General features: G+C 40.4%; 1 protein-coding gene across 4 annotated transcripts in view; it reads left to right on the top strand.

Moving 5' to 3' along the window:
• Positions 1-978: 978 nt before the first annotated feature.
• LOC139557201 (DENN domain-containing protein 2D-like) overlaps positions 979-25,781 on the top strand; it is a 33,904-nt gene continuing 9,101 nt past the window's right edge. Inside the window, exons 1-7 of one of the 4 annotated variants that reach the window (XM_071371686.1) lie at positions 979-1,095; positions 4,970-5,042; positions 5,359-5,445; positions 5,575-5,679; positions 17,544-17,603; positions 18,189-18,287; positions 25,141-25,316. In XM_071371686.1, coding sequence (XP_071227787.1) covers positions 4,985-5,042; positions 5,359-5,445; positions 5,575-5,679; positions 17,544-17,603; positions 18,189-18,287; positions 25,141-25,316 — 585 coding nt within the window. In that variant the 5' untranslated portion in view covers positions 979-1,095; positions 4,970-4,984. Of the gene's footprint in view, positions 1,340-4,969; positions 5,043-5,358; positions 5,446-5,574; positions 5,680-11,556; positions 11,825-17,543; positions 17,604-18,188; positions 18,288-25,140; positions 25,317-25,781 lie in introns of those variants that run through there. The other 3 variants (XM_071371684.1, XM_071371685.1, XM_071371687.1) reach the window with 3 other exon arrangements.

Here is a 25,781-nt window from a genome sequence, read left to right as displayed (position 1 = left end):
TCTTTAAGATCCCACCCCGTCAATACACCAGAAGCAGTCATAGGGTGTATCATTCAATGCATGAAGCCCAGACCTGCCTACAGTATAGTTATTGCACACACACACACCTGTTTGATACTCTATTAGAATTGTCATGTGTCATTCCAACATACAACAGCTGAATGTTAAGAGCTGTGCTTAGCTGAGATGCTTAGTCGATGTTGGCACGGGTTATGTAATATGAAGACACTTGGGCGAAAAGGATGCATTGTTTATGCATAGTGAAGCATACTTTGCTTGGAGTACTTCGGGCCAGTTTGCACCTGGTCACAGACCAATATTGTAGGGCCGCTCTCCTCCTCCCCACACCCCTTTGGGTTAGATTGGTGCCAGGAAACTGCTTCTTGGGAGTTGGTGGACATTGATCTTGTCATATACAGTAGAAGGAACACAACAACAACATGCTGAGATAACAAATCGTAACACACTCTCATATAGAAGAGAACCAGTACGCGGTGCAGTTTAGTTTGTCTACAGCTACTTCCTGTAGCTTACCATTGACCTAAATGTTCATGAAGGACATTCTGCATTCATGTTGTAATCCATTTCACATTCATGTTGTTGCCCATTTTGCAAAAATAAAGTAACCCTATTTAGCTGGCCGACATAACGTCCCATACAGTAGAGTGCTATGTGTCAAATGGATAGGCAAAGGTGTGTCAGAAATGATTAGGTTAGAGAAAGGGATAGCAACATTCAGCACCATTACTTGGTTGTCGACAATATCCTGCGAAGGGAGGATAAGGGGTGAAACTGAGAGATTGGTGATACATGATACACACCTGTCTATGTATTAATGCATACAGATGCATGTGCAATAATCACAACTAATATCGAAAGAGGAAATTCCCCTGGGCCTGGGTTAAAGTGTAAAGTCTGTTTCTGCTAACTGAGGCGTGCATTGTACACACTGTCAACATGCACACTTCCTCATAGTGTAGTGCACCAGCAACCTTTGGAACTGCTAAACATACAGAGACAAGGAGAGTACGAACAAAAGACTTCAAAGTGAAATAAAAATAAAGGAAATAAAAAATATAGGTTGAAAGTAAAGAGGTAAGGAAGGACAGAATTGAGAGAGAGTGAGAGAAAGTTATGGGGACTTCAACTTGACAGAATGGTCCGCTGCCATTTCCTCTAGCAGTGGTGTCTGCCTGGTTAGAGGTGAACTGCTTAGTTATACCTACAAACCGAACCAAGCAGTGGATTGTTCTATCAACCACAATTTGAGGACACGATCAGTGGATTTACCTACAGGTTGATTCTGATTGGGCAAGAGATTGTACCTTGGTGAGTACCGGTATGTTAGTCGGTCTGACCCATTTCAACTGTGTTCTACGTGTGTTGAGTTCAAGGTTGCACTACGCAGCGTTACCTGTGGGATTCTGGCCTAGGCCTATGATTAGAGGCACGGAAATAATGTTGCACCAGGCAAAGTAAAGCTAAATGGATATTGGTAAATACACTGTAAATGTAAGATAAATACCTGATAGAGAAAGAGAACAAAAACCTGAAAATAATCACTAAGTGTGTAAACTATTGCACAGTTTGTGGGGGGTTATTAGATCAAGAGAAAGTGTATTGTGTATTCTGTTTTTATCAAACCTAGATCATTTTTGCCATAGCAGATTTCTTTAGAATCATCTCAATAGTTGTGTAAGAGGCACATTTAAAATATTTTGATATCTCACAATTTCCCGTCAATAAACATCACAAGGGAGGAGAAATGTGTGATCTACTTGACAGGATGCTGGTGCTATCAAACAAACACAATTTTACTTTTACTTCCTGTGGTTAGTGGTAACAGCACAACCACTGTGTTTGGTGACTTCCTCTTGTCATAACGAAATCAAGACATCAGACTTGCCATAAATACACTCTTATTTGAGTACATTTTATCCATATGCTTTATTCAAAAAGGACTATTTGTGCCACAGGTGGTTGTGACTGAAACACAAGGCTGTGCTTGTGTTTCAGTGCCCTCCATAGGTTTGGGTCACACTCTGCAATGCTGATGGGAAAGGGAAAGGGGGATACCTAGTCAGTTGTACAACTGAATGCATTCAACTGAAATGTGTCTTCCGCATTTAACCCAATCCCTCTGAATTAGAGAGGTGCGGAGGGCTGCCTTAATCAACTACCACGTCTTCGGCGCAGTGAACAACTCACTATATACAGCAAAGAGCAATACTGTACTACATTGCAGCCACTGTAAAAGCCCAATATATAGACTTAATTCATTGTTAGCTCAACTGAGTTAGCTTGTTGCATGTAAGCATTTTATGAACACATACGATCAAATAATACAATAAAAAGGTAGGTAATAATAAAATAATACATGACAGAACAATATTATGTTAGATGTGTGTCTTCTTTCCTAGTGTCCTAACATTACACAACCACAAGCTGCAGCATACGGTAAGCGCACAATATGTCAGGTTTGTTTAGATAAGCTTTCGAACCTAATCTTCAGTCAGATTACCAGCAACTACCATTACTTAGGAGATTAGGTAAAAGAGAGAGAGAGAGTTAACACCAAGTCAGATATTTTATTTGCCCTAATACACTTCAGTGGGTGAAAAAGCAGGTTACTTAGTAACCTGTTATTGGGATAATGAATGACATCGACACTGGGACTAGTAGGGGCTTGTCAGTTGGTGAACTCTGGTTAACTCTGCTTTTAGAAGGAGGGTAGTGTGTATGAGAACAGGACACAGAATCTGACCAAAGTTAATTTCACACAATCTGGAATCGACCCAAATATTGAGTCTGGGAATAGGTGCAGTACCTACAGTAGGCTACTGGTTAGATTCAAAGTGAACAGTGGACAGAGAGCCCCAGGGTGGGCGAATGTGTACAGGCCAATCCAGTCACTGACAGTTCAGACACACAATGTTCCCAGAGGCTTAAAATACCCCCTTAGTGTTTGCTCTTGCGAAGAGGGGTGGTCCTTGTCGTACACACAGTCACATTTCACTGGACAGGGGATCCCAAGAGGACGGCATGACCCAAATCTAGAATGGACTGTTAGGAGCAATTCCCTCTATAACTCAGAAGAACACGGATGCAGATTCCATACTGAACAAAAATGAAAACGCAACATGTAAAGTTTTGGTCCCATGTTTTATGAACTGAAATATGCACAAAAAGCTTATTTCTCTCAAATTGTGTGCACAAATTTGTTTACATCCCTGTTAGTGAGCATTTGTCCTTTGCCAAGCTAATCCATCCACTTGACAGGTGTGACATATCAAGAAGCTGATTAAACAGCATGATCATTACACATGTGCACCTTGTGCTGGAGACAATAAAGGCCACTCTAAAATGTGCAGTTTTGTCGCACAACACAATGCCACAGATGTCTCAAGTTGTGAGGGAGCGTTCAATTACCATGCTGACTGCAGGAATGTCCACCAGAGCTGTTGCCAGAAAATTGAATAGAATTTCTCTACCGTAAGCCACCTCCAACATAATGTTTGTGAATTTGGCAGTACGTCCTACCGGCCTCACAAACGCAGACCACGTGTAACCCTGCCAGCCCAGAAACTCCACATCTGGCTTTTCACCTACGGGATCGTCTGAGACCAACCACCCAGACAGCCGATGAAACTGAGGAGCATTTCTGTCTGTAATGAAGCCAGTTTGTGGGGAAAAACTCATTCTGATTGGCCGAGCCTAGCTCCCCAGTAGGTGGGCATATGCCCTCCCAGTCATGTGAAATCCATAGATTAGGGGCTAATTCAAATATTTCAATTGACTAATTTCCTTATATAAACTGTAACTCAGTAAAAAATGTGACCTTTTTGAGTTTATATTTTTGTTCAGTATAGTTATTGTTTTGACTTAGGTGTCAGTAAAAATAGACCTGGATCTATCATTGAAGTGAAGGGTTTGTGTGTTGGCATTCACACTCTATTAGCCTCCGATTTAGCCCTCAATTCAGAATCTTGAAATTATCACATTATGACAAAGATTAGGAAAAGACACTGAAGACTCTGTCCACTTGTTTATGATGTTATATAGGCCTACTGGGCCACTAAATATTCCATTACCATCACAGGGCATACTACACCATGTTCAATGAAAAAAGTGGTAGTGGAACCCAAACTGTCATTCTTAAGCTACAGCACACAACATTCCTACAATGTTTCCACAATCACGCTAGTTTTGGAAATCCCAGACCTTGGACCAACGTAAGCTAGACAATGGCACAAGGTCTTGGGACGATGTCAGATTCTCATTTCAAAAGGAGAAAACATTTTGCAGACAACTCTCAACAAATCACGAGTTTGGTTGAAACGGGTTTAAAATGCGGTGCTCATGTTTAGCTAAGGGAACAAGCGGATACGGCAGTGACGTCACCGGTAACGCACATCACATTTCCGACTCATCCTCTCTGTCCCAACTGACCCCGGAACATAAACAGACATGTAAGCCGGAACATCGGGGGAGGCAACCCGTCTGTCTAGAGACTACAACAAGGCCATAACGTTAGCGTCCCCTCCCAACACTGTGGGGTTGTATCATCAGGGAGATTTCCCATGGGGCATTCCATGTCCTGTCATTTTGGTCAGCTATAAATAGTCTAGCTAGATGCATTCCCATCCAGACCCATGATGTGCACATACAGCCTGTGTCTCTGGTACATTACGGAAACTGACAGGCAGACGGATGGGAGAGCATGAATACTGGATAGTAGTGACACAGGGATGACCTTCACGAGACAGGGAATCAGGTGCTTGAGGTCCAGGTGTGATGCTGCTATGACATTCAGGGACGGTATCTCAGACTAAAATCAACAACCAAAAAATTATAAATGCAAACAATTTTAAGTAGTTAAAGTTTGGATGTTGACATTTGAGTCATTCCTTTCAATTAATTGTATTCCTTAAAAAAAAAAATCTAAACTATTTCTCCCCCTCTCTTCCAGACAAAGAGAGCTAGGATGGAGGGAGAGAGGCCTCAGAGAAGAAGCTGGAGCTTTTCCTCTTTTTATTCCAAACGTGAGCATCCATGTCATTCTGCTATTCACTGGCCCAGGTGTTCAACAGGCAGATGGCACTTGCCTTGACAAAAATAATTTTTAACTGTCTTGACGGTGTGTCAGTGTAATCATTTATTAAATAATATTTATTAATTTATTATAATATTATTTTAGCTAAGTTGATACATACAGTACTTGTATAAACATTCATCATTACTGTCCATTTTTCGAAACTGTGATTAAACATTCCTTCATATACATGTACATCACAGAAGTTTGGTGTAATTCCAAAAGAGGTTGAAGTAAAACTTCTTGATGCTTAATGTCAATCCAAGGTAAACCGCTAACAGATGGCCAAGAGACTGGATTTAGACGGAGAGGGCTGCAGTTCTACTCCTCGGTGCGCGAGGCCTCAAGAAACGGTGAGTGGCCGTCAACTAAACATCTACCATCGCTCTCTCTTTCTCCTTCTCTCTCTGAACATGAACAGTGTTATACCGAACATGCAAGTAAAGGATGAATTGTTGTTGTTGTGGTTCTTCTTCTTCTAGAGAGGGTTCTAGAGGAGAGGGAGGAGGTTGATGCTCCTGTGACGGGCGCCTCAGGAGGACCCACCCATCTGGTCCAGCTGAGGCCAATGGCTGACCGGTTAAAGAGTAAACATACCTTACTATTCACCTAACTATTCTCAACATCATGGATGCTATGATCAAATCAAAGCAAATGTTATCTGTCACATGCTTCATAAACAACAGGTATAGACTGACAGTGAAATGCTTACTTACTGGCCCTTCCCAACAATGCAGAGAGAGAAAAAAAGAAATAATAGAAAAACATAATAACACAAGGAATAAATACACCATGAGTAACGATAACTTGGCTATATACACAGGGTACCAGTACCGAGTTGATCTGTAGGGGTACGAGGTAATTGATGTAGATATGGACATATAGGTAGGGATAACGTGATAGGCAACCGGACAGATAACAAACGGTAACAGCAGAGTATGTGATGAGTCAAAAGAGTTAGTGCTTAAAGGGTCAATGCAAATAGTTAAATAGTTTACCAATAGCTACGGGGGCAAACTATTTAGCAGTCTTATGGCTTGGGGGTAGAAGCTGGTCAGGGTCCTGTTGGTTCCAGACTGCATCGGTACCGCTTGCTGTGCAGGAAGTCCAGGATGATGCTTCACTGTATGTGTTGAATAATGTCACATCGCTAATCTGTATAGAATAAGTGTATAGGACATGTGTATAGGATAGCTTGTGCATGTAGGATCTTGCGTTAAAAAGAGGAGATGGAGAGAGGGCAATTCATGGTGAGTACCATCATTATGGAACTATTTGTGGCATTTGATCATGTAGGCTGCTACCAAAATACAAGCTACTACCAAAATAAAAGTTCAAAATACAAGTTGGTAACATCTAAGAATGAGTTTGGAGACCTCATGTTGGTGTGTTCCTCAACTTCCTCTCACTTGCAATTCAGTCATAATTCACTGTTTTTATGTGCACTAGTAGGCCTACATAACTGTACTGAAAACAAGAAGTGTCACTTTATTTATGGCTGTGAACCAGTAATATTAGGCTATTCAAGGAAGAAAACTTAAAGAATAGGGATGAAATATGTTTTGTCTACTTTTCTTTAAAAGAAAACAACAGTGTAATTTCTTGAATTATGAATAATTCGCACTTAAGGTCATATGCTTGATGATTAATCATTGTTTACCTGAGTAGGAGAAGCACACCTGTAAATGCATAGAGGGGATTTGATTAAACTGGCCCGGGTTGCACTGGGTTTTGGCCCATCACATGACTGGGGCCAAACCGGTGAGGGAGGTGCGCCCTGCTCAAATCGAACAGTAATCTCTTTTCCATAAAATATATGTTCGAATTTTCAAAATAGTGAATCCCCTCATAAAAAGGCATGTGCAAGACAAACAGCTAACATGATGAGGGTCACGTTCCCCTATTCAGACGTTGCATGCATCAACCAATGCCACGTCATCGACTGTGCCATCGAGCACCAGATTGCTATAACATATGGGTCGTGCTCCCCTGCTCAGACTTTGCTGACTCATACCATATCTTACAACGTCTGGATAAGTATTTTACTTAACAGCTAACCACATATGTTATAGCAATCTGGTGCCCAACGTCAACCATTGGTTGATGCATTCCACATCTAAGCAGGGTAACGTGACCAACATGTGGTTAGCTGATATGTAAAATACCTATCCAGGCGTTGTAAGATTTGGCATGTTTCAGCAACGCCTGGAAAGAGAAACGCGCCTGAAATCTTAGATAACATCCCAGCATGAGGCTCCGCACATATACCCATTTTATTAGGGCTTCACATGAAACCTATTTTTATTCTTAGAATATTTTTTTTCTTGACAATGTCAACTAACTCATTCCGCTACCCAAGAATAGTAAAGCCCCCTTTACTGGCTCAAATAGCCGACTAGTCAGCCTGTTAACAACCCTTAGTAAACTTCTGGAAAAAAATTGTGTTTGACCAGATACAATGCTATTTTACAGTAAACAAATTGACAACAGAATTTCAGCATGCTTATAGGGAAGGACACTCAACAAGCACAGCACTTACCCAAATGACTGATGATTGGCTGAGAGAAATTGATGATAAAATGATTGTGGGGGCTGTCTTTTTAGACTTCAGTGCACCTTTTCACATTATTGATCATAGTCTACTGCTGGAAAAACGTATGTGTTATGGCTTTACACCCCCTGCTATAATGTGGATAAAGAGTTACTTGTCTAACAAAACACAGAGGGTGTTCTTTAATGGAACCCTGTCAAATATAATCCAGTTAGAATCGGGAATTCCCCAGGTTAGCTGTTTAGGCCCATTGCTTTTTTCAATTTTTACTAACGACATGCCACTGACTGAGTAGAGCCAGAGTTTCTATGTATGCGAATGACTCAACACTATACACGTCAGCTACTACAGCGACTGAAATGACTGCAACACTCAACAAAGAGCTGCAGTTAGTTTCAGAGTGGGTGGCAAGGAATAAGTTAGCCCTAAATATTTCTAAAACTACAAGCATTGTATTTGGAACAAAACCCTAAACCTCAACTAAATCTTGTAATAAATAATGTGGAAATTAAGCAAGTTGAGGTGACAACACTGCTTGGAGTAACACTAGATCGTAAACTGTCATGGTCAAAATATATTGATGCAGTAGTAGCTAAGATGGGGAGAAGTCTGTCTATAATAAAGCGATGTTCTGCCTTCTTAACAACATTATCAACAAGGCAGGTCCTACAGGCCCTAGTTTTGTTGCACCTGGACTACTGTTCAGTCGTGTGATCAGGTGCAACAAAAAAGGACTTTGCAATTGGCTCAGAACAGGGCAGCACGGCTGGCCCTTGGATGTACACAGAGAGCTAATATTAATAATATGCATGTCAATCTCTCCTGGCTGAAAGTGGAGGAGAGATTGACTTCATCACTACTTTTATTTATGAGAGGTATTGACATATTGAATGCACCGAGCTGTCTGTTTGAACTACTGGCACACAGCTCGGACACCCATGCATTCCCCACAAGACATGCCACAAGAGGTCTCTTCACAGTCCCCAAGAACAGACTATGGGAGGCACACAGTACTACATAGAGCCATGACTACATGGAACTCTATTCCACATCAAGTAACTGACGCAAGCAGTAAAATTTGATTTAAAAAACAGATTAAAAAACACCTTATGGAACAGCGGGGACTGTGAAGCAACACAAACATTGGCACAGACATGCGCACAGACATGCGCACACACACACGCACACACACACACACACACACACACACACACACACACACACACACACACACACACACACACACACACACACACACACACACACACACACACACACACACACACACACACACACGGATTGTGTACTGTATATATGTGGTAGTGGTGGAGTAGGGGCCTGAGGGCACACAGTGTGTTGTGAAATCTGTGAATGTACTGTAATGTTTTAAAATTGTATAAACTGCCTTAATTTTGCTGGACCCCAGGAAGAGTAGCTGCTGCTTTGGCAGCAGGTCCAAATACAAACTCACGCATATATTGGTAACTTTTGTTCTAATTTGGCACACAAAAACTAGAGGCCATGCGTAACTTGGTCAAAAATAATGTCACTGATCGTCCTATAGGTGGCGCTGTTATAAGCAGTCTCACTTAAACCCTCATATCCGCGCCCCGTTTGACCTAGAGACTCAAACTATGTTTGTAGATATCTTTCCTCATGCTGGCCAAATTTGCCTTAATGGGACTTAATAAGGTCTGTCAGGATAGATTTTCGTCTGTATTGATTTTCGTCTGTATTTAACTTTTTGAAAAACGTCTTCTCATGAACCATATGTCCAAATATCTCCAAGTGGATTGGTTAAGAGATGGCTGAGTTACTTATAAATCAGGAAATCAGATTTTACGTGTCCATGTAAGTCCTTTGTAATTCCACTGCATAATGGCCTATCAATTTCAAACTGTTTAGGGTCATCAAAGACATTACCATGATGAACCATGTTAGGTTTGGCATTTGATGTCTTATAAAATAAGGAAACTATTAACAATTCACTTTTTGGATTATGTAATGCTAATGCTTAAAATAATCATAAAAAATATTATTCTCATGGACTAAAAGTCAGATTCAGTCCAAATGTTGTATCATCACAATAGTCCCTAAAGAGTTTGAGAAAATAGTGTTACTGCATTCAAAGATGGCCACACTATATCAGTAGATTCATATTAGCACATATACTAATATGAAGAAAAAAAATACTTAAAAAATCTTCTTCTCATGAACCATAGGACCAAATTACAGCATGGTACATGTCTTAAAAACTTCTTATGGATCAAATCCCGTTAGCGGGATCGATTCGACAACATTCGGTGAAATGGCAGAGCGCCAAATTCAAATAAAATTGTTAGAAATATTTAACTTTCATAAAATCACAAGTACAATACACCAAAATGAAGCTTAACTTCTTGTTAATCCAGTCAGCGTGTCAGATTTTAAAAAGGCTTTACGGCGAAAGCAAACCATGCGATTATCTGGACAGCGACCCATCATACAAATGCATGACAAACATTTTTCAACCAGCCAGGCGCGACACAAAACTCAGAAATAACTCAAATAATTCATGCCTTACCTTTCAAGATCTTCTTCTGTTGGCACTCCAATATGTCCCAGAAACATCACAAATGGTCCTTTTGTTCGATTAATTCCTTCGTTATATCCCCAAAATGTCAATTTATTTGGCGCGTTTGATTCAGAAAAACACCGGTTCCAACTCGCCCAACATGACTACAAATTATCTAATAAGTTACCTGTAAACTTTGTCCAAACATTTCAAACAACTTTCCTAATCCAACTTTAGGTATTTTAAAACGTAAATAATCGATAAAATTTAAGACAGATTATACTGCGTTCAATAGCGGATAAAATGAAAGTGGAGCGAGTTCCAGGTCGCGCACCCCAAACAAAACAGTCCACTAGGCTTGACACCCAGAAAGGAAAGGGCTACTTCTTAATTTCTCAAAGGAAAAACATCAACCAATTTCTAAAGACTGTTGACATCTAGTGGAAGCCATAGGAACTGCAAACAGAGGCCTCATAAATCTAGTATCCCATAGAAAACCAATTGAAAACACAGTCATCTCAAAAAATAAATTCCTGGATGGTTTGTCCTCGGGGTTTCGCCTGCCAAATACGTTCTGTTATACTCACAGACATGATTTTAACAGTTTTAGAAACTTTAGAGTGTTTTCTATCTAAATCTACCAATTATATGCATATCCTAGCTTCTGGGCCTGAGAAACAGACAGTTTACTTTGGGCACGCTTTTCATCCGGACGTGAAAATACCGCCCCCCTATCCCAAAGAAGTTTTAACTTAGTTTGTGTTGGCTGAGTTATTGACAAATCCAAAGTCTGATTTTATGTGTCCATTTAAACCACTGTAAATCCACTCCAGAGTGGCCTATCAACTTGAAACTTGTCATCGCTATCATGGATGTCCTTAAGGTACATTTGGTATTGTGTCAAAAAACAAGGAAACTATAAATAACTCATTCTTCATCTGCAATCATCTTCTCCTCTTGAACCATAAGTCAGATTCACTTCAGAATTTGTATTTAGACTCATTACATCGTCTTTCATGGTTTTGAGAAAAGATTGTTGCAGCATTCAAATATGGCGACACTGTACATATGCTAATGCTAAAAATACTTTAATATTCTAATAATGCCATCACTGATTGCACATAATGTAAGATAGTTCTTACATGATAGAGTGCTTGCTTTGTTATCCAACTGATCTTGTGTCCTTCCTGTCATCCTGTGAACCCCGTTCATTGCTGCTCGCAGCTATATTTTTACTATTGTCTTCTTGACTCACGAGATGCAATGACCTGTAATTCTACAGTTACTATCAAATGAATAGTTATACACATTGGTAGCGCGTAATTGTATCCGATGAAGCACATCCACGTGAAGGGAAAAGGGTGACAATTGCTAAAACATAGGCGCGCGCATGCGCACAGTTACAGTGCAGCTCGACTTCCAGCGAAGCCAACCCGTGAACAGCATGCGTTGTGTACTCTCCTTACGCTACAAACCGAATGAGGTCGATAAAACAAATAGTCTGAGGAAACGATCCAGGGAAATAAGATAACATTGAGTGTTAAGCCTGTGAGAGCTATGAGTGGAGATGCGGTGAAGAGGAGGATTCGAAAAACACATGAACTAAAACATATGAAGCAGAGATGGAGTGAGTAGACTATCATTACATCAACCTAATGTATAGTCTTAAAAATGTAAGTAGTTTACATCAACTGTAAAAGCTGTTTCAATGAAGTCACAACTCGCGGTCCGACTCCACGGGTGCCAACAAGTGATAGGCTAACGCAACATTGTAGCTGTGTCATTTTCGGCCTAAAAGTTTATTTGCCGTGGGAAAATGCTTTTCAATGACAATACTCTTGTTAAGCGAGGCAAATAACCTGAACAGCTTTTCTGTTGACTTAACATGGTGTGGCCACTACGCATGAAACTGGGCTGAGTAGCCTATAATGCCGCGTTCAAAACAACTGGGACCTCGGAAATCTTCGACTTCAGTGCGTTCAAGACAACTGGGAACTTGGGAAAAAACGAGCACTGACTGGGAAAATCGCTTTGAACGGTCATCCAACTATGAATTTCAAGTCGGGAACTCGGTCATCTTTCTAGAGTTTCGACTTTCCAACCTGAACATCACTGACGTCATGATTTGACTTGACGTCATGATTTTCCCGAGCTGAGTTCCCAAATGGATTGAAAGCACCATTATTGCACCTTCCCACATGATCAGGACACTGCAAGATCTGGCATGAGAAGGCCTTGGGAAATGTACCTCTATCCATCGATGTGTGAGGGGCCTGTACTCCTCTAATTATACCATTATCCAAAATTATACATGGAGAAGATTGAAATACTGCACATTTTTAATTAAACTGCTGTTTTTGTCATTAGGCTAGCTAATGTTAAAGCAACCCATTGGATTCAACAACACTTCCTGTAGCTACTCACCCCAACATTAGGCGTCGCTTGGAATCAAATGGGCTGTAATAGCATTAGCTAGCCTAGCATGCTGATGGAAACGTCCAGTTTAATTAAAAAAACTATCAGTATTCCAATCATCTCGATTTACCCTTCATCATTTCGGAATAATTAGGAGTACAGCGACATATTCCATCCCTGGATTAAGGCATGTTTTCCCAGCCATATACCGCGCCAGGCTCTGGCTGTCCACATTTTGGTATAGCCTAAAACTGTTCAGACTAGAGTGAAGAAATACATTTACGGGGTTCTTCTTTCTAACATTGTAAATCACTTCCTTGTTGAAACATGCATTCCATATGTTTCCACCTCACTTGTGATATGTCTCAACTATATTGTTCTATTTGTAGCCCTGCTAGTTTTTTTATCTTGATTTAGTAACCCATGCTCAGTGGTGTAAATTACTTAAGTAAAAATACTTGAAAGTACTAATAAGGTTGATTTTTGGGGTATCTGCACTTTACAATTTATATTTTTGACAACTTTTACTCCACTACATTCCTAAAGAAAAGAAGGTACTTTTTACCCCATACATTTTCCCTGATACCAAAAAGTACTCGTTACATTTCGAATGCATAGCAGGACAGGAAAATGGTCCAATTCACACACTTATCAAGCGAACATCCCTGCTCATCCGTACTGCCTGATCTGACTGACTCACTAAACACAAATGCTTCGTTTGTAAATTATGTTGGAGTGTGCCCCTGGCTATCTATACATTTAAAAAACAAGAAAATGGTGCCATCTGGTTTGCTTAATATAAGGAATGTGAAAGGATATACTTTTTCTTTTGATACTTGAGTATATTTTAGCAATTACATTTACTTTTGATACTTAAGTATATTTAAAACCAAATACTTTTAGACTTTTACTCAAGTAGTATGTTACTGGGTGACAATTGGGTACTTTTTCCACCACTGCCCATGCTACAGATGATCCCTCCCTTTGAAGGCCATTGCACCTTTCAAATAAATTGCAGTTGGTCGACTAGTATGGCATTACGGGGACCTTTAACAGCTGACTGCACACATTAGGGACTGGAATGTGGCTGTTGACACACAAATAAATTAGAGACGAGAAGACTGTTTTGGTGTACATTTTTGAACCCGCAGGACCAAAACCATGAGGCATGGACTTTAGCGAACTATTTTGGTCATATCTCAAGTGCAATAATACTTTAATAGATTACATTCAGGTAAAGGTTTAGGGAAGCAGAGAGTGAGTTTGAGAGAAAGAGGGAGTGAGAGTCATGCCAGAATAAAGTTACCTATCCCTCTTTGGATGGAGTTGAGGCTTGCTGGCTGCCAGAGATGTTGTTGTGACATGTTATATAGCCTGAGGGGCAGGCAGCACGCCCTGTGATGGAGAATGGCTGTTACACCTACACACTATGTAAGCCTTGCTGTTCATATATTCTTCTAATGCAGTGTTTCCCAAGCCTCTTTTCAAGTAACCCAGCCAGTTCCACTTATTTTATGAATTCCTGAACTAGCCCATCTGATTCAAATACTGAAGGGCTTGGTGATTAGTTGACTAATGGAGTTTGGTGTGCAATTTTAGTTTTTTTTTAACTAAGGTCAGTATTTGTTCAGTGTTTAGGTCTGAATGAAAAACCTCCTTGGAGGTCCAAGTGTGTTTCCTGTAGTGAACTTTGAAATTGGTGGTAAATAAATATGTAGAAAAAGGTGGTTGGACCACATCCAATTGCTGGACATAAAAAAGCAAATATAGGTAAAAAGTAATTTCCCAATTGTCATGTTTCCCAGCAATTTTTATTTAGATCCACACAGATCTTATCATACTGTGTCAGGTCCAAATGATGTGCCTAGTAAATGTTTCTGCAGTGCAGCTAGCAAGAGAGCCATTTGAATAACTGTGAGAAGAGGTGTAAGTTGGCGAGAAACGGTTGGTGTTCTGGTAAAAATCTGTTGAGTAGGTATGTGGTAATGATTAGGTAATGTTAGGTAACACTCTTTCTGCGTGTTAAAACATTTGTGATCATACTGAGACTGTTGAACTTAGATCAGTAAGGATAAACATAGGAGCTGTGGTAGGTTTAGGAATTAGAGCACGAGTCTCTAAAAGACAGCGTTTGTTTACATCTTTCTTTTGGCAGCTCAGGAACTAGGAAAGATAGTTACGGTATTCATTTGGTGGTTGGAAAAGCAGTGGCATGTATTCGTGGATGCCAAGGGAAGCCAGGCTTCCCCCAAAAAATGACCAAGGAAAAAAACATGCAAAATAACTTATCTTTCATCTCTGTGTTTCATAAATGTCCTTCAATAGGCTGAATGTATCTCACCGGAGAAAGCATCCAAGCAAACAAAACAGCACCCCTCTGTCTTTGTGTAGCCCATCTATGCTGTCTGGTCAAAAAGTGTATGACATTGCTGTTGCCCGTAGCATTGAATTCAAAGGAAGCCAGCGAGCATTTGGCCTCCCTTGATAAAAAAATAATCTAAAATAATAGCTCAACTGAGTGAGCTCAGCTGTGAATGGTCCTTGCGCATCAAAAAAAGTGTCACGGGAAGGCAGTTCGTATTTGGCTTCACACCAATCACATCACATTTGAAGCCAAACGTAATTTACAGAATTTTAATTGTTACATCTCGTTGTGTCATTGTCCTCCTGTGGCTAGCTAGCTAAAATCGCCCTTTTCCTAAATTTGCCATGGATGGAGATAGGGATTTGGACTTGTGTTTTTACTTCTCCGTACTGGCCAATAATTATAATGGCTATTCTGATCCAACCACCCTGAAGAAGGCACAGTGATGCCAAAATGTTGGTGTTTTACCCAATAAATTACTGGAAGTTTATTTATATGGCCTGAGAGGATAAAAGTTCAACATGTAGTTAGATGTAGTAGGCTAATGTTAACTAGCTGGCCTGGCGCATTGTTGCCACTGAAAGGAAGTTAGGCTAGCGATCAAGCATTTTAGCCAGGTAGCCTAGGACAACAAACATTTAAAGCATATATAACAGAGTCATAAACCGTTTAGGCAACATGAAAGAGGAGGCTGACATTGGCATTTCTCTACAAATAGGGTGAGTCAACATGTTTTTTCTACTTGCGCGCGCACACACACACACACACAGTTAAATCAGTACCATGGACAGCCACATCATATTTAGCTTACGCTAAATTGACTAAATCGTTTTTGGTATCTTTTAGTTGTCACTGTATTAGACTAAGAATAGGTGATTAGATGATGAAATGGTGCTGGAATAGTGGAGGCAGAGGCTATTTTCTTTGACTTGTGGTAACTCGTGGTTCTAAATCAATAGTCCGAAAAATGTTTTGCTTGACCAAATTAACTTGCTTGACTGTTTGTTACATGCAATATGTTTTATGGACTTCCAGGCTCTGGCTAAGCCGCTCATGGACATTCAGAGACTTGTCCCGAAGCCACTCCTGCGTTGTCTTGGCTGTGTGCTTAGGGTCGTTGTCATGTTGGAAGGTGAACCTTCAACCCAGTCTGAGGTCCTAAGCGCTCTGGAGCAGGTTTTCATGAAGGATCTCTCTGTACTTTGCTCTGTGCATCTTTACCTCGATCCTGACTAGTCTCCCAGTCCCAGCCACTGAAAAACATCACCACAGCATGATGCTGCCACCACCATACTTCACCGTAGGGATTGTACAAGTTTCCTCCACACGTGACCCTTGGCATTCAGGCCAAAGAGTTCAATCTTGGTTTCATCAGACCAAAGAATCTTGTTTCTCATGGTCTGAGTCCTTTTGGTGCCCTTTAGCAAACTCCAAGCTGGCTGTCATGTGCCTTTTACTGAGGAGTGGCTTCCGTCTGGCCACTCTACCATAAAGGCCTGAATTGGGGGAGTGCTGCAGAGATGGTTGTCCTTCTGGAAGGTTCTCCCATCTCCACAGAGGAGCTCTGTCAGAGTGACTATCAGGCTCTTGATCGCCTTCCTGACCAAGGCCCTTCTCCCCCGATTTCTCAGTTTGACCAGGCGGTCAGCTCTAGGAAGAGTCTTGGTGGTTCCAAGACTTTTTGCTCTGCATGCACTGTCAACTGTAGGACCTTATATAGACAGGTGTGTGCCTTTCCAAATCATGTCCAATCAAATTAATTTACCACAAGTGGACTCCAATCAAGTTGTAGAAACATCTCAATGATGATCAATGGAAACAGGATGCACCTGAGCTCAATTTTGAGTCTCATGGCAAAGGGTCTGAATACTTATGGTAAAATACGTTTTTTCTGTTTTATTCTGTTTTATTTGTAGTAAAATTGCAAAAATGTAGAAAAACCTGTTCAGTTTTTCATTATGGGGTATTGTGTGTAGATTGCTGAGGATTTTTTAAATACATTTTAGAATAAGGCTGTAAAGTGAAAAAAGTCAATGGGTATGGCTTTTCTTTCCTGGCTTGGCTTCCCCAGTGATTTTACCCAAGCACCACTACTGTGGAAAAGTAGCCCAAGTCGCTGACGAGAGCAAATGCATAACTGAAAGCTACTTAGCTACTTGTTATTTAGCTGAGGTGTGCATGTTTTTGACCTTGTGTTTCCACAGTGCTGATCTGCGACCCATAATGATGAGCAAGCATGGAAGTGAAATGTGGCACTTGTTCAGTCAGTTGGCTGGCTGTGGCACTAGTGTCCATTACTGGTTTAGCTGTTACACACACATATACACTAGTTAATGCCTATTGTGTGACTAGACACATGAAATGGCAAACCATATGGTAATTTTGGCAGTAAGCCAACGTCTATTTCTTCCGAAGGTAGTGGTGTTGGATCAGTATCTATGATCCGTATTGAAATAACGTAGAACATCTAATGTTGTGGAAACATTATGACAACCCAGTTTCACAGCATTCACAGAACTACCTGCTTGAGTTGTGTTTTGACCTGCGTGTCTTTTCTCCTGTCCAGGTGAGCAACCTCAAAGCGCCGCCAATGGGAAAGAGAAAGACGCCCTGTCATTTGACCTCAGTGAGTAGCCCCATTGGGCACGGTACACCTTTTTAATTGTGACTTTACCTATAGCTCTAGCAGTGTGTTCAAAAGTGGGACGTCAGGGCAAAATACACACATTAGAGATGACGTAATGATAACTCTGGAGGAACCTGTGGAGAGAAGCATCTAGCTGCAGATTATGCAGGTTTCTACCGGCTGGTCTGCGAATCTCAAAGTGGATGTTCGTGTGTCTCAGATGGTATCTTTGCATTTCATATGGTATGTGGGCGTGCAGCCTGAACTCAACATACCAGTCTGTGCCCTTGCTCTGGTCCAGGGCATTATGTTAGTGCGTTAGTATTGTAGTGACCAAAGTTGGGAGAGTTAGTGTTCAGGATAAATTTAGTTTTGCACATTTTTGGATGCAATGTTAATGCCAAATCACTGGGCTCAGACCCTATTGTCCATGAGGATTTTTGCTATTTGAGCCTAGATTAGTTAGCTGATGACTAAGCTATTAGGTCAGAGGATCACAGTCCATATCGTTCCATTTGCTGCCTAATGAACGGGATCCTTGTGTAGGAGGTACTAATGATCTGTTGGTCCTGTGGTCCCTTCTAGGTACCGTCCAACCCAGCGAGGATGAGAAGAGTGAGGGAGGTGCCATCAAGAGGCTAAGCACCATGTGGTCCTCATTCCGGGGCAAACATGACAAAGACCGTGAGTATAAGGCTAGGGATGAAAAAATGCGTTACATTTTGCTGCCGACTAACCGACCCTTATTAAATGGTCAACAAATAGCAACAAAAAAAATCTACAGTCAAATGACCTGCCTAACAGAAAATACTATACAAGGAATTGACATTTTTCATTAGGAGCTTAATGGAAACGTGCAACAATAGCAAGCCCATAGAACAACATTTTAAATTTAAATTTAGGGAAGCTATCTTTTCACTGAAAACATCACCTTTAGCCAATGAGCATTGGATGCATCTATCATCACATTTGCAGACTAATGTAAAAAAACAAATATTCCTAAAGTGATAAATATATTGGATAACCAGAAATTAGGATTGGCCCATGAGCATTGGATGCATCTATCATCACATTTGCAGACTAATGTAAAACAACTAATATTCCTAACGTGATAACTAGATTGGATAGTCATAAATTAGGATTAGCCTATAATATAACTCAATCACTGTTTGCAAAAAATGTGTTCTGAACAATGCGTTTTTTCCCCTTTGCACAGCCCCAGGTAGAGGAACATATTTTAGGAAGATCTGCCTTTAAAAAAAACACATTTCATGCAATTCTACGACACTTTACATGACAAGGTAGCCTACTCTGCTGACAATGACAAACTGACATCAATAAAAACGACCTTGTCTTGAATGCAACCATCTAATCTAGGCCCACGAAAAGGTGAGATACACATTGTTCAATATGACGTCCAAATTACATTGTCCTAAAATAACTTTCCAGTGGCGTTGACTCACCCAATGATAAAGACAGTGAGTATGCGCACTCACCATGGATATATATGCGCAATGCTCTCCGATAGTGCCAATAACATAGGCAATAGGCCGCTATTGTTCACTTTGGGAGTTGAATTTTGATAACTAAATACATATTAGAGTTGTTCCTTTGTCTTTTCTCGTATGTATTTTTCCAGCGATTGTATTTTGAAATATTTCGATAGGCCTAGCAGTGGCGGTTCTGGGGAGGGCAGTGCCCCTGTGACAATTTTGGACCCCCTTGTGGCCCCCCTAAATGTGGAGTATGAAATAATTTTTACATAACACATTTTTGCTATCGTTCTTTTTTTACATCCGTTATTAGACAGTGGCAACGATGATGATTATAAACATGGTCTTTTGCCTGCTAATGCCTGCAATGCAGTGAAGAAAACGATGACAACAATAACGTCTAATGTAACTGGCCCCTCTAACAGTACAACTGGCCCCAGCTTGGCCACCCCCAGTTGAAATGGTCTAGAACCGCCACTGAGGCCTAGCACTATTTTAGATCCGTTTCACTGCCTGCCGCAACAATCTGCTCTGATATTTTCTGCTTCCAATATTGCGCACTTCCCAACTGAAGTCTATGGGCTTGTGATTTAAAACAAACCACAGCTATTTCTTAAAAGAAGCTAATGATCCTCTATGCCTAAATCATGTTCTCTGGTGTAATTAATTTGAATTATTTCATTTATTTCTGTATAGACGGGAGTAGCTTAATTATATAATTTTGGCAAATTCTATTTACTTTTGGGCCCCTAGACAATTGGACGTGCCACATATTAGCAATCTTATTATTGAAAATAAAACTCCTGTAACGAAGCAGCTAATAAAACGTCATTTTCAAACATTTGCCAAAATACAATTGGGAAACACTGTTCTAAACAGCGCACCTAATACGAGCGGATTCCTATGTGACAGAGAAGAAAAATCTCTGAAATGTAGAAAGAGGGGGGATCATATAGCAACAACTAGGAAGGGTTGCTAATATGACTAGGACTGTGCCTTTGGCTTCTAGACAACGAAAAAGTTGATATGAAAACCAATATAACAATAGAGAAATGCTGCTTAGTGGCATGAGGAAGTTAATTGAAAATAATTGCCACCATGTTTCTATGGTTGGATTTTGGCTAGGCTACTTTGAAGCAAGGTAAGACATGCTTCATTATTTGATGGAAGGTAAAAGGTTCAGGTTTCAGACAATTATACTGCCTCAAACTCACATTGCAAAGTGGTGGGTGACGCGCTGATCGCCTGCCTACGGTTGACTATAGCCTATGCACTCGAATGGCGAATGGGAAGCACGCTTTAATTACGAGTTGAGATTGAGAAATAAAAATAGTAGCACTTTTTAATCATGGCCATCAAAACAGTTTAACACACAATTGCATTTAGGTTATTTGTTGTGCAATGTCTAGGTTTACAAAAGCACGTTTCACTACAGTACCATCTTTTTGAGGAACTGCTCTCACGCTGTCTGACAGGTGGTAGCATATTCCGCTCCTCAAACTAGGCTGTGTATGCTGTGCGAGTGTGATAAATAAAATCCATGAGGACTAATGACTAATACACACGCGCCAATTTAATTCCACAAAATTATGCAAATGAACCTATAGACTGATAAGCATGACTGGTCAAATGTATTTTCAGTAACCAATTCACGGTTAACCATTAACATCCCTATATAAGGCTCCACAGAAACGCTTTGTTACTTAGAAACACTTCTTGTTTTTTCATTAAGTACTTCCTATTTCACACACAATACTTCCTAATTTACCAAAACCAAGGCCCTGTCCAGAAATAACCTCTACCCACCTAGGGCATAGGCATTTGTGTACAGTAGATCTGAAATGATTGGATGGATGTAGTATTAGCAGAGGTAATGGCCTCACCTTACACTCTGTCTAGCTAGGTGTCATTTTTTAGACCGGACCAACAGGTTTGCCTAACTCCAAAGCAAATTAGATATTTGACAAGTGTGACACTGAATGATAATGGATAGGCTGGTGCAAGTCAATGGTGTTGACCGCAGTCAAATTCCGCTTGACCGCAGTCAAATTCCGTTTGACCGCAGTCAAATTCCGTTTGACCGTTTAGTTACGGTAACTAGGATTTTCCAAGCTCTGATGCTACTGATGGTCATTAGTAGCCCACCAAACTTGCTTAATTGCCTTGTACTCTATTGTCCCTCTGATCACTCTGACATCAATGCAAATGTTTTGGAAAATCAAATCAAACACTTCATGAGAATTGCATGAGAAAACCTAAATTAAAAAGGAGGATCCCATCAGCTTTCTATAGGCTAGGCCTACTTTATCAACTTTCCTAATAATAAGCACATTGCTTCGCTTTACAACAGGAGTATAGCCTACCTGGCTGGCATGGAAATGAACCACGGGAAAAGTGTCCTCCATTCGCTATTTAAGTGCATAGATTTTTTCCCCAATGCCCCTGTTCCTAGACAGGTGCATGATAATGGTCCATTCTTAATCAAAACTAATTTCACACATATATTATTTAGTACATGTAAATACATTCAATTTAAGAGTAGTCTGATGGGTGACAATATTAGCCTATCACTTGTGAATGATGTATTATCACTTGTGATACAAACACGCTGGGCATCATTCACAACTAAAGTGTCCAAATAACTTCTTAAAATAAGCACATTAATCCGCTTTACAACCAGTGTAGAGCCTAATTGGCATACATAGGCAGCAGGTGAGTTTTAAGTTTGGGCAAGATAAAAAATAAATTAAAAAAAAGGCACCTTTTTTATAATAAAGTATTACATGCATAATCGCATTTGCGGTCACTTTTGAGAACAGTGTATTCCCTCTAATTGATTCCATTTTGGAACATTTGCGTTTATAGCCTACAGCCGTGTGCGCACTGCTGCACTTATAATGTGAAGAAATAGGCTAATAGTTTATCAACATTTTAAGCTAAACGTTCTGATCTAGTACATCAGCCTCATTTGCTTTAAAAAATGTTTTTGATGTGAGTGGTTGTATTAATTTGGGATCTATCGCATCCCACAACTGTCCCAGAGTAGGTTTGGAATATATATTTATTGCACAGAAGGACAAGTTGACCAATAGAATAGGTAAACTTTTTAACTATGGGGGGTAGTAGATTGACACAGACTAGTGCTTTTGCTGTTCATTAGGCCTACTCATCTTGTTGGCTGACAAAAAGTAGGCTAAATGTGGACAGTCCATCTAACATCTTCAATATGCACCTCGGAATTTGATAAGAGGGATGCACGCAGTTGCGTCCCCGATGTCTTTGTCTTCACTTGTAGCCTACTTCTTAGCTGAGATGCCTGTGAGAAGGACCTGGTCACGTGACAGGCATTGGCTAATAAGAATTGAGATATCTGAGAGAGCCATGTGAGTGAGAGGTTCTTTGGTGCATGGCAGCCAGGAGAAGGGAATTATAATTATTATATTCAGCCCAAGGGCACAACGGCCACTTTGGCCGCAAAAGGCATGGATTCTTTTGGGGGCATTACGGCCACACAAGGCGGATGCCGCTGGGAAATTCGAGGGCTGGTGAGAATATTATCAAGTGCTTGTCAAATTGTGAATGAGAGACTGATGAAGTGTGTGCAGCCTGCACAAGAAACAAATCAGAGCTCATGCCTGTCATGCACATTTTTTCAAATCATCATTAGTCGCATCATGCAGACTGTATTAAAAATCAACTAAAGTTGCATACATAACTCTAAATGAAGCATATAGGAGAACCTGTTTCTTTGTTAACTGCTCAACACAGAGTAGCCACGTGCACTACCTTGGAAATCGTTTGGAGAAAATATCCTTTCGATTTTATTCAGCTATGTTCAATTGTATTCTTTATACTCTAAAATAATTAAAATAATGCCACAGAATTTTAAGCAAATCTTGTCTGCTAAATGAACTAATGTAGCCCACAGGCAAATGGTATAACCATATCAGGGCCTAACATAAGGACAACTCAGAGTATGTTATTCTGTTCTTCTGAAATAGACTACATTTTCTTCACATCATGTTTCTTTAGACCTGTCTAAAATAATGGGTTCATTGTGATGATGTAGGCTACAGTATATTCAATGAATTTGTTAAACTTTTTAAGGTCTGCGTCAGTGGCGAGTAGACTATGCGTGGAGGCCAAGAGATGCTAAATGTGTTTGTTAATTAACGGTCAATTACCATGAGGCTGGCAGTTATTTGCTTGACAATCACCGGCTGACAATTTCATAACTGCCACAGCCCTAGTTATGATTGATTTGGTTTTCCAGTTGTGCCAATTACCTGTAAGTTATTGCAGACCCAGTAATGCATTTGTTTAGCTTAGCTTTATCACTGGACTGCAGAGTGAAGGAAAAGCAGCCAACAAGTGCTCAGCATATGTGGGAACTTCTTCAAGACTGTTGGAAAAGCATTCCTCATGAAGCTGATTGAGAGAATGCGCAAAGCTGTCATCAAGGCAAAGGGTGGCTACTTTGAAAAATGTAAAATATATTTTGATTTGTTTAATACTTTTTTGGTTACTATATGATTCCATATGTGTATTTCATAGTTTGGATGGCTTCACTATTATTCTACAATGTAGAAAATATTAAAAATAAAGAGAAACCCTTGAATGAGTAGGTGTCAACTTTTGACTGGTACTGTACATTAAATGTGGAGTGTAATGGGTTAGTCATGCCTTACACAGGGACTGTTGCCATGGTAAAAGCAGTTGGAGGTAAAAACCTGTCACAGTAGGCTGAGTCACAGAACGATTCTTTTGTGTGTGTGTGTCCGTGTGAGAGAGAGACTGAGTTTGTGAGTGTGTGCGGCAGTGCAGCATAAAGAACTTGTCTGGGCAGCCCGGCTCTACTATTATTTCTAAGGAGCAATGGGAAAAAAAACAAGAGACATTTTCATAAAACCCTGAGGAGAGAAAAGATTAGCCAATATTTATCTTTGGTGTTTGCTGTTCAGCAGGTCCTCTGTCAAACTGCTGTAGGGTTTACCCAACTGTAAACACACCATGTGGCAGAGGTTGGTGGGGGATGGGGTTGTCCTTAGTTTCTAGACACGAATAAGTAGATTAAGAACTAAATGCGTCATCATTTCACATCTCAGAAACCACTTGATAAGAATCTTTTAAAACAGGTTGGTGCTCATATACTTAGAAACATTCAATTTTTTTTATTTTAGCATGGTGTCTGTTGCGCCTGTTTTCACTCTGCTGGTATGTGATTGTTCTCATTAATAATACTTATAATACATGCATGTTATTTATGCATCTCAGAATAATAAGTGTCTTCTGGCTAGTAATGATAAGTATTTTCAATTCATAGTGGTAATACATGTAATATTCAATTTGTAAGTCGCTCTGAATAAGAGCGTCTGCTAAATGACTTAAATGTAAAATATACATTTTTAATATAATTGTATACGTTGTTGGAAAAACATACACCTATCATAGCTGTTGTTATATTCACACAAATCCTTATGGCTGGAATCACATTGTATGGTGCAACGGCAGCACAGGTATTTGTCAGTCGACCTGTATTGAGTTTTGCAAATCTCAGCCATTGTGTTTTTTGATTTGAGGTTGTCAGCACCAGCACATGACTTGAGTTCCATTCAATATTCCGTGTTGGAAAAGTAACAAACAAACCAGATAGCATTCTTATTGGCCACATTCCTGGGATTCTCCCTCAGGCAATGAGCAGCAATACCTTTCCTATTGTAACTGATACTGTATATCTGCTGCTGCCTAGGAAGCACAGTGGAAGAGATAGAAAGCAAGGGGGGAAAGGGAGAGATATTCAAAAGGATTGTTTTCACCCTCAAGTGGATATTGTATTTTCAAATATTTCTTTCAACAGAGATTTATTGAAAAGTACTCAAATCAAATGATCAGTAAGATGTAATGTGTCCGGTACGGGGTAGGACCTGCTGCCTTGTCGCTGCTGGCACCATGGTCTAATCAGCTGAGCTACCCAGACCATAAGCCTTTGATTTTACTATATGTTATTAGGAAGCCTCTGCCTCAACACTCTGTTGTCCCGACAGGGGTGATGAAGGAGCCACCCCTTCAGGAGTCTTTGGAGCCAGCTCCGGTGGACACCCCAGCCAGGGAGCAGCGCTACATGAGTGGGCAGTACTTCTTTGAGTACTTGGTTGTGGTCAGCCTCAAGAAATCCAAAGAGGGGGCCTACGAGCCACAGATCACCTACCAGTTCCCCAAAGTGAGTCCGCTAGTTAGTAGAAACTCTGCATGTCTCCCAAAAGGGATAAAGAAGAAAAATGTGGATAAGAAATGAAAAGCGCAAGGGAAGTCATTGAATAGTCAGAGGGAGGTAGGAGAGAAGAATTCAGGTAGGCCTTCAGCACGGAAGATTATTAAGATTTTTTTAAATTCCAGGCTTTATTCCATTAGATATACTGACGTTTCAACATCACATGACGTCTTCCTGTAAAGGGAGAGATCTTTGTCAGAGGGATGTAATTGGGCTCTATTTAAATGTGTCTTTACGCGATTCCTCGCTTCCCATCTCCTCGCCTCCTCCTCAACTGTATTGGAGGAGAAGGTCTAAGGTCTCTCCCCTAGGACCTTCTTGCTTTTTGAGGCAAGGAGAGAGGAATTGAATAAAGATTAATTGAGAAAGAGCCCAGGTTACATCCATCTGACAAATATATTGGTCTTTCTCTCC

The sequence above is a fragment of the Salvelinus alpinus genome, chromosome 28 (assembly GCF_045679555.1).
Source record: "Salvelinus alpinus chromosome 28, SLU_Salpinus.1, whole genome shotgun sequence".
Taxonomy (NCBI): Eukaryota; Metazoa; Chordata; class Actinopteri; order Salmoniformes; family Salmonidae; genus Salvelinus; species Salvelinus alpinus.
The sequence above is the reverse complement of the archived record's forward strand: the minus strand, read 5'-3'. Positions and strand labels throughout refer to the sequence as shown.